This window comes from Alosa pseudoharengus, unplaced genomic scaffold (genome assembly GCF_046254945.1).
Source record: "Alosa pseudoharengus isolate Yale_2024_CS ecotype anadromous, Long Island Sound unplaced genomic scaffold, YU_APseudo_1.1 YU_APseudo_1.1_scf_17, whole genome shotgun sequence".
NCBI lineage: Eukaryota > Metazoa > Chordata > Actinopteri > Clupeiformes > Clupeidae > Alosa > Alosa pseudoharengus.
This window is the reverse complement of record NW_027468640.1, coordinates 36,719,906-36,730,014: the sequence shown is the minus strand read 5'-3', so window position 1 is coordinate 36,730,014 and position 10,109 is coordinate 36,719,906. Positions and strand designations below refer to the sequence as shown.

Sequence of the window (10,109 nt, the reverse complement as noted above, 5' to 3'; positions counted from 1 at the left end):
GGGTGTGCTGTACTCGGCTCGGCACACAACCCAGCCATAGAACACGTGAAGTATCACTGTAACCGGCTGCTGGACGTTGCCTCCCGCGCCGATATGTGTATGTGTAGCCTGTTGTGGATCATGTATTAACCTGCTAACCTCGGTTTAGAGTAGCTATTCACCTCTAACACTAGCATCAATTCACAAGTCACCCATCGATCATGCCTTTTTGTTTGTTTTGAGTTTGTCGGATAAGCTCCAGATGATTCATAGTTTGCTCCCCGGAAGTATTTTCTCTTGAAGTGATCTTCATGGTCATTGTACGGAGGGAACAGTAGCAGGGTGGTGAGAGGGTGGAACCAGGGTGATATATTGTGTCACATTCCTGCTCTTTAAAAATAAAATAAAACAACCAAAAGACAAAGACCTCTACCAGTTCATCTTGATCAACTCAACTGGAGCTTTTGAGAAGGAGGGGGGAAGGGAGAACACCTTGTCTTGCAATTACTATTATAGTATTTTTTGGATCTCACACTTAACTCACTGTAAAAAGCCACAAACAGCAACCTTCCGAAGACCAACCCCTTCTAAAGCTGCATTGTGGGAGTTGGAATCATGAACTGTAGCTGCAGTTTGGATGCCTTATGGCAAATTTGATTCATTTGGGGGTTTTTTTCTTCTTTTTTATTTCTTTTGCTAAATCTTATTAATTGAAATATACTGTGGTAATACCTTTGTCTGGTCCATAGAAGAGGAACAGGGTTGTAGAACTTGTAGGCTTATAGAGTAAAGTGAAGGAATGGTTGGGGAGGGGGAGGTGGGAGGTCACTTGTGACAAGTAGAGTCGGCTTGGGAGGGTGGAATGGGTGGGGGTGGGAGGGTTGTTGCTTTTGAATGTGAAGGTAAATGATGGAGCCTCGCTACAAATAAAAAAAAAATCCTGATTTTTTTTTTTTTTACTTCACAAAAGGGGCTTTTCTCTTTGTTGTTTGCACACTTTCTTTTCTTTTGCTTCTGTCTTTCTTTGTTACACTTCTTTTCTTTCTCCTCTTGAGCAAAGTTTAAAGGAATATGCGCTTTCTTAAAACGAAACAAAAAAATGTGCTGAGCACCGGACTGGTCCCTTCCCTCTCCTCCTGTGTTCCCTCTCTCTCTGTCTATCTCTCTCTCTCCCTCTGCTTGTTTACCCACCTTACGGTGCTGTCATAGCTCAGTTTAATCATGTTTTTTTTTCTGTACATACTATAAATATATATATAATAAAACAAATAAAAATGACCATTGCCTGTTGTTCCTTTGTGGTATACACACCTTTTGGTGCCTCCTCAGCCCTGTGTGTGTGTGTATGCACATGCATATGCTTGGATACTCTAGCCTGCACTTGTCTGTGCCTTCATCCCTGTGTGTGTGTGTGTGTGTGTGTGTGTGTGTGTGTTTATGTATTCGAATTCTCCAGTTTGTACTACTTTGTGATTTCATCTGCCCATACGTTTGTTTGTGTTTGAGATGGCATTGATGAGTCAGTGGCGGTGATCACTTCTCTTGTGCGTGTGGTTGTTCCAGCCTCATGCATGCAAAATGATGCTGAACAGAAGCCCACCCCCTGCTCCCTTGCCTCAGCACTGATGCCTTATCAGTGTGTACGTGTGTGGGGGTTTCCTGTTTGGCACAACTGTTCCACGCACATGTTGCTCACCAACATGCAGGTTTATGCAGTGTGTGCCTTCTCTTTGTGAGGTAGAGAGTACTGTAGGATTTGGGCACTCTCATCTGAGTGTATTTGATGCATACATATATGTGTGTTTGTGTGCATGTGTGTAGACTGTTGTACACCTTTGTGTATTTGTTTTTGCCTGTATGTGTATACGGTATGTGAATGGATGTCTGAGCCGTGTGAAGAATTGTCCGTGTAGCTTTGCCTGTGTGTGTGTGTGTGAGAGAGAGAGAGAGAGAGAGAGTTATAGCTATCACATTTGGATGGGAGTGTGTGTATAGCTGTGTGTGTGTGTGTGTGTGTGAGAGCTGTAGTTCCGTTGCATAGTGTCTGAAAAGGCACAAATGACCTTGAGTTATTTTTATCCCAGCAGAGGAGCTGCAGACTAGTTCGACTCTAGCAGACGATCCCCTGGGCAGGGAAATCTGTGTTTGTGTGTGTGTACGTGAGAGAAAGAGCCAGAAAAAATGTGTGTGTGTGAATGTGTGTGTGTGTTTGTGTGTGAATGCATGCACATGGGTCAGAGAAACGTGTGTGTAAACATCAGCGGACACCCTCTCCTCCTGGGGATTAGATGACCCTTCCGCTGCCCTTGTGTCACATTTTCACGGAGTGCCTTCGTTTTAACAGCGGCCCTTAATTAAGAAGAGTCATGTGGTGAATTCAAGCTGAATCCATGGCGTTTATGTAATCTCCACGGCTAAGCTGAGATGGAGAAAGCTGCTGCAACCCTTCAGGGAGACTACTAAGGGTCACCTTGTTTCGGTTCCTGTCTTATGTAGTATGTTGAAAAATAAATGAGTTCTGCATTTTAACACATCCCCTTTGTCTGCCTCTGACTCATTGTCTAAGGATTCGCCTAACCCCTATCCCTTAAAGTTAAATATATACATGAATCTTAATCTTTAATCTTATCTAAGTGTGAATTTGCACATTTCAATATAACAGAATGTGCTTGGACCAGCTAAATACAATCATCCTAATAAATGTCCTAATATATGTCCCTCGGGGTGAATAAAGTAACTATCTATCTATTTATCTATCTATCTAAAGTTGCACAGATTATTCTAAATGCTTCTACGTATTGCATAATTCATGCAAGTAATAAAATCATCAGTAAATGACGTGACAACACAGACTACTAAGTGTAGACACAAAGGGAGCATATCATATCCATGAGCCAGACATCGATGCCTCATGGAAATGCACTGGTATAGCAAGGGACACAATCCAAACACCAAACAGTAACTGAACTCCCAGGTTTTCCATTTTACCACTTTATTTACAGATTTCCCTCTCAAAACACCTTTCTGCTCACCCTGTTCCTTCTATTACTTCAGTTCATCGAGTCCATGCTGATGAGACGGTCTCCATTGTCCAGCACTCTGAGCCTGTCCATCTTTTGTCCTTTTCCTCCAACATTGCATGTTTTGAAATCCCTCTGCCACCGTGTCCCCTCCCCTTGTCTTTTGCAGTATGTCACTGAGGGGGTTGGGGGCGGTGAGAAAGCGCTGGGGGTCAGAGGGCTGGTAAGGGTAGAGGGTGGTCGTGTGGCGGGTGGGGGTTGGGGGGTATTGGGAGGGGGGACGTGGGCGGGTGGGTTGCCTTTCAATCGACAGGCCCCTGAAAGATGAGCCGGACGTGGCCGTGCTCGCCGGTCAGCCAGGTGCCGCAGAAGGGGCAGGCGGCGTGGAAGGCGTGCGTGCCGTGGGGCAGCGGGATCTGGCTCCAGCCCGCCGCCGTCTTCTCCGAGCACACGTGGCCGCACGGGCAGAAGGCGTGCGTGGGCGGCCCCGCGTCCAGGTACAGGCCGCCCTCGCAGCCCATCCACAGCGGCACGTAGGGGCCCACGCGCCGGCACATGGGGCACTCGCGCTCGCCCGTGCCCATGGGCGCCGTCCCCGCTCCCCCGACCGCGCCACCGCCTCCGCCCCCGCCCAGCCCCCCCATCCCGCCCATCCCACCCCCGCCGTGAAACCCTCCACCTCCCCCGGCGGACGAGGCGCCCTTCTCCTTGCGGAAGCCCCAGTTGTGGTAGCCGTGCACGTGGCCGCAGTTCATGTAGACCCAGGGCTGCTTCTTGTCCACGGTGGCGCGCTGCGCCAGGGCCAGGCTGGGGAAGGCCAGCGTGTTGAAGCCCACGGGGCACTGCGGCCGCGCCGCGTTCAGCTCCTGCCGCAGCGACTCCAGCTGCTTGAGCGTGGGCGTGTGGCGCAGGCCCGCCGGCGTCCGCCACAGCAGCGTGGCGCCGCACAGGTCGATCAGAGAGCCGTCCTGCAGCGTGTTGGACTCGTTCTCCACCTGCGCACACAGAGAGAGCAGAGACACGTCTACTCACATGGAATACTCACGTCAGTAGCGCCATTTACTGTTAGCCTTTCAGCATAGGCCTTTACCCAACGCTATTTAATAACCCAATCAATAGCAAAACAAATGTCCAAAATCTACAGCATAAATCCAAATTAGCTTCAATGAAGTGTCCTTATTATGCAACTAGCCACCAATGTATCTTAATGGTCTCCATCAATAACTTGCAATAATGTGACCTACATAAATAGCTCACTACGCTAACCCCCCAAATTAATTAAATAATGAACATAATAATATTATACACTATACGACACAACAATACAGCCCAACATAATACCATGTTTATATACCATTAAACACTTTTCTACTTTCTTGTTTAGTTAAATCATTTGAAGCACAGTTAACACATTTAATATGTATGGATTTGCCCTTGCCATGAGGCCAGTTTACAGTGCATTACATATCCTCTGTCCGTGGCCTTCCTGGTGCATTTATTAGAATCTCTGGTCTATTCCATCAGTGGCTGGACACCAGCCTGGACTGCACGAGCTTGTTTACTCTGTGCATGCGCTTCCAGGGGAATGTAACCTTGACAGGATTAGAAACGAGATGCCTTCATGTCTGACACAGCTGAAGCACTGTGCTGACACACTCATGTCTGAATACATGGGCATACTCACCTGACCTACATTGGTATGTGATGTTAAATGGGAAGTTTCATTTCAGGGTCCAGGGATTCATGTTTTCTTGACTTGATGTGTATTTTACATTTTACATGATGTGTATTTTACACAGTGCATTCATTATGTAGAGATAAAAGCTGCCAGCGACTACTGAGTATTCAACTGTTTTGTATGTAAGTATGGACTGAGGCACCTTCAGACCTTTAGTGTACTTTTTCCCACAGCCACTGGGTAGTGCTCTAATCTTTTACTGGTGACATGTTGCCTACACTAAGTCTTGTTCAGAATCTCTACTCAAGCATGAAAGCTCTGAACTGACATGACTTGATAGTAGGCACCGGAGGAGGCCGTCTAAATGACCTTGTGAAAGGCCGTAGTAACGTTTTTGTTTTTTGTGTGAAGGCACTCCCTTCATTCCTCCTGCCGGCTGCCATTTCATCAGATAATCAAATATGATTTCTTCTTATCGCACTCCAGCACTCTCTGTGCCCTCTCTCTCTCTTTCTCTCTCTCTCTCCATCTCTCTCTTCATCTCTGCTCTCTTTCTGTCTCTGTCTCTCACCAGCTTTCCCCGCTGCTGAGCGGAGCGCGTCTCTCGGAGGGCGAAGACGTTCCCGCACACGGAGATCTCCCGCCACACACCAGGCGCCGGCTCTGACACGAACTCGCCAGCCGGGTGCATCACCAGGACCCCGTTGGTCGTCAGGCCGTCCATCAGGCCGTCAGACGTTCGCCATTTGGCAGCTCTCTCCTGGGGGCAGACACACCCACGCACATTAAAAAACATATATATGAAGAGGACATGGGCAGCTTTGGACGACTGAATCCAGAAACCAAGCATGAGTGGCTCCAACAAAGTTTGAACATACATTAAATCAAGGTTTATCTATTAATCCATTTGCACCATCTTTCAACCTACCGTATTTTCCGGTCGCACCAGTCAAAGTCGCACCAGTCAAAAAATAAATATATATATGTTGCACCTGAGTCGCAGGACCAGCCAAACTATGAAAAAAAGTGCGACTTATAGTCCGGAAAATACGGTAGTTAATCAGGTTTACATTTAAACCATCCTTTCAATGCTGTTTTTAAGTTTTTTTACATAAACCTGGATTGGATTTAATCCAGACCGCTCCACTAGTTTAACTCATTTCCACTAGTTTAACTCAGCTTCATCTCATTTCAGTTACTTAGTAAATTAAGTAACCACCTCCTATGTTGAGTTTTATGACGATGAAGATGGGGAGTGTTGAGTTTTATGACGATGAAGATGGGGAGTGTTGAGTTTTATGATGATGAAGATGGGGAGGGAGAACTGCAGAGATTGCAGGAGAGACTATTGACTGTTTGCAATTGACAGCCAGATTGCTGCAGTTTCGAAGTCTTAATTAAGTGGTGCAACTCAACACAACTCAAATTAAAATGAGACCTAAACAACTCCTTGATTAGGCCTTAACCAGGATCAATTTAACCGTTGTTGGTGTAATCCACACAAAATGTAAAGATGACTGCTAAGTGTAGGTGCAAAACAAGCCTGAAGGAAGGAACCTTGAAGGTGCTTGCACACAACCTCAACAAACTCAAACCAACCCCAACATTCTTAAGGCCAATTCACACCAAAGATTCACATAACACAAAACAATTGCAGAGACGAGTTGCAGTGGTGTGAATTACACTTTGCAAGACATTGCCAACTGTTGCAAGCTGTTTCAAAAGATTTGTCATATTAACAGTTGCAAAGTTTTAAAACACTTGTGACGTGTTGTCACTCTGTAAGTCCAGAGTTTTGTCCAAAGATGGCAGAGAAATACATATGAACTCGGTTTTGAAGAACACCAGTGTGTCTGCACAACATCAGTCATGCTAGTAAAGTCACAAAAAAGAAACACACTAATCGTATTGGTGGTTGGCTTATCAACTAGTTGGTTCACTTTGCTGGCCAGGTAGCTAGCTCATATCTGGCTAAAAGTGGTGCAACTAAAGTGTTGTCATTGGTCCCACAGTTTTTTAGAACTCAAGTTGCTGGTTTAAAGAATGTTGCAGCTTGTCTCGTCATGTAACGTCCATGTGAATTGGCCTTAAAGAATGTTCAGAATGTGAATGTTCCGAAAAACAACGTCCAGCTCCACACTGCCCAGACAGTAATAATTGAAAAGAATGGCTTTAGAACGTGTCACACTCCAGCAGCGCATCCAACAAGCACCAACAATCCCAGATGGATGGTGCACACTGAGCCAACAGCTGGTGTTTGTTGCCGTTTGCTGGGGCAGTATGCAAGCACCACAAGGCTCCAGAGCACCTGAGATGCAGCTGAGGTAAAACGAGCTGAACTGTTGAAAAAGGAAGTAAAAAAATGATGCTATCAAAAGGACTGAAGAGAGAACTGATGCTTGAATCTCTTGAGATCTAAAATGAAATTCTGATTGTGCTCAAAACACCCCCCCCCCCCACACACACACACACACACACACAGACACACACACACACATACACACACACACAGACAGACAGACAGACACACACGCACACGCGCACACACACACACACACACACACACACACACACACACACACACACACACACACACACACACACACACACACACACACACACACACACACACACACACACACACACACACACACACATACATACAAAGAGTACAGCAATCCCGCACAAATCCTTGATTGTTAGCCCTCAACAGAAATGTAGCTGTCAAATGTATTTTTCACTGAGGGAGAAAGTGCTGAGCCCACAGGGCCCAGCGTCACCTCTCCCAGTGCTGACTGCTCCTAATGCAAACTCATACAATCAGCCTGTCAGTGGTAACCTGCCCTGCGCACCTGAGAGCCCACTTTGTGTTCAATAGCACTCATAGTCATATCAGTGCACACTCATCCCTTTTCTCTACACATTCAGTCTCTCTCCTGTTCCTTTCTTTCTCTCTCTCTCTCCCTCCATTATAGCTGGTGTTCCACACCGGTTATTGTTATATCACTCTCTCCTTCTCTCACTCTCCTCTATGTCTCAATCTCTCTTCATCTGCACATTCTCCTCATTTGCAATGCTAGCATCAGTGACAAAATTGCATTAACATATTTTTGACTCTCTTTCTGTCTGTATTGCTTCTCTTGAATTTTTTTTCTCTCTCTCCATCCCTTCTCTCTGCCCTCCCTTTCTCTTCATCCCTCTCTCCCTCCCTCCACCCCCCTCCTCCGTATGATGACAGTGATCCACGCAGGCAGAGTGTGCCGGCTGCCAAGGACAGTGGCGCGTGCCAGCCTCCCAGTGCCACGCTGGGCTAGCTCAGTTCAGACTCCAGCGACAGCTCTTAAACCCATTATGTGCCGCTCCACACCCCCCCCCACCCAGCGTGGCACACTCTACTGTACAGAGACTCCTCCACCCCCCCCCACCCAGCGTGGCACACTCTACTGTACAGAGACGCCTCCACACCCCCCCCCCCCTACCCAGCGTGGCACACTCTACTGTCCAGAGACGCCTCACAGCGGACGATCCGCGCTGTCAATTTCAACCTCATCACGCGTGCTGCTGTGTGCCCTTGATAGTGTCCCTGGTTGGTTTTACACAGAGGCCTTTTGACGTCATTGTTGAAGCAAAAGTTTTATTTATTTACAACGTGGCTTCCATTAGCATTGTAAAAATAGTCGGGCAGCTTGCTAGTTCATGCCCCTCACCACATAAAGGTCGACTTTTACATTATGTTGATGTTTTGACTTTCAAACATGTCCCTCTACGGCCATATCTGAACATGAAGTCAGAATACTCAGACAAACTCTTGAGGAGGCTGTTATACCTCCTTTAATAGCAATAGATTTAAAGCAATTCATGAAAATTCCTCATATTTGGAGAGTTTATGATAAAATAATTCAGCTTAATGAAGCGTGCTAACTAAACTGCTTATGATGCGCAGCCACAATCCAATAACACAGCCCTTTGCCAAGATGTCACAGAGATGAACCCAATTCAACTGCTTCATTTAATTAAAACAACTTATCAGAGAAAATGATCAGTTTATCTTTACAATGACAAATGATACCTCCTGCTTGTTTTTGTTATTCATTACAAAAAAGACACACAATGAAAATGAACCATAAAGCTGCAAAGAGACCGTGTGGCTTTCAGCTTTCAGCCCTAGTGCAGGGACGAGCAGACAGACAGATAGCAGAGCCAGCTGTCTCCCCCTCTCCTGTCTGTCTCTCTCCTCCGCCTGGTGGTTTCCCTCCATCCTGGGGCTACCCTACTCTAATGCATGGATGAACAGCCAGCAGAGCCAGCTGTCTCTCCCTCTCCTGTCTCTCTCTCTCTCTCTCCTTCTTTTTCTCTCACCCTCTCTCTCTCTCTCCTCCTCCTCCTGTCATGACTGGTGAACTCCCTCCATCCTGGGCGACTCTGCCAGGTGTCGACTCTGTGCCAAGTCTCCCTCTGCATCTGTGCCTGCTGTGCCTTTCACCGCACACACTTTCTTCAATATTTCACTCGCTCCGCAGAAGACCAGGGCTCTGTGTAACTCTGTGTGTGTGTGTGTGTGTGTGTGTGTGTGTGTGTGTGTGTGTGTGTGTGTGTGTGTGTGTGTGTGTGTGTGTGTGTGTGTCTGTGTGTGTGTGTGTCTGTGTGTGCGTGTCTGTGTGTGTGTGTGTGTAGGAGAGACAGGGAGAATGATAAAGAGAGTGAACGAAGACTGAATGCTTGAAAAGGAGAGCAAGAGTGTGTGTGTGTGTGTGTGTGTGTGTGTGTGTGTGTGTGTGTGTGTGTGTGTGTGTGTGTGTAAGAGAAGGTGTTCATGTAAGTTGGAGGGAGCTAGTGAGTATGTAAGCATGTGTTGAGGGTGTGTGAGCATATGTGGGAGGGAAAATGTATGTTTGTTTGTGTGTGTGTGTGTGTGTGTGTGTGTGTGTGTGTGTGTGTGTGTGTGTGTGTGTGTGTGTGTGTGTGTGTGTGTGTGTGTGTTAAGAGTGAGAGAGAGAGGCAGAACATGCCTGAAAAGAGGTAGTGTATCTGGTTGAATGTTTATGTGTTCCAGCGTGTATGTGTGGGGGTGGATGTGTATTTGTGACTGAGTGCGTGTGTGTGTGTGTGTGTGTGTGTGTGTGTGTGTGTGTGCGCGTGTGCGCGCGCGCGTGCACGTGCGTGTGTGCTGCGCGTGTGTGTATGTGTGTGTGCGCGTGTTTGTGTGGGAGGGTTAAGCGTAGGAAATCTGTCAGCTCAGCCTGCACGGATCAAGGCATATTTTTATGAATGAGTAAGCACCACCTCTCTCGGAATCCTATCCTCTCCTCCTCCACCGCTGTGAAGTCTTAACCGAACACTGAACTGAGAAACTAAACTGAAACCGAAGGGATTTCTCTGAGAGAGACAAAAATAAAAAGGTCAACTTCAAGCTCCTATACAGAACAGAAACC

At 46.8% G+C, this 10,109-nt stretch overlaps 1 protein-coding gene across 1 annotated transcript in view; it reads right to left on the bottom strand.

Moving 5' to 3' along the window:
• Positions 1–2,961: 2,961 nt before the first annotated feature.
• peli3 (pellino E3 ubiquitin protein ligase family member 3) overlaps positions 2,962–10,109 on the bottom strand; it is a 22,791-nt gene continuing 15,643 nt past the window's right edge. The window contains exons 6-8 of the mRNA XM_076289444.1: positions 5,249–5,437; positions 3,679–3,994; positions 2,962–3,597 (exon numbers count right to left, since the gene is read on the bottom strand). Coding sequence (XP_076145559.1) covers positions 3,302–3,597; positions 3,679–3,994; positions 5,249–5,437 — 801 coding nt within the window. The 3' untranslated portion in view covers positions 2,962–3,301. The remainder of the gene's footprint in view (positions 3,598–3,678; positions 3,995–5,248; positions 5,438–10,109) is intronic.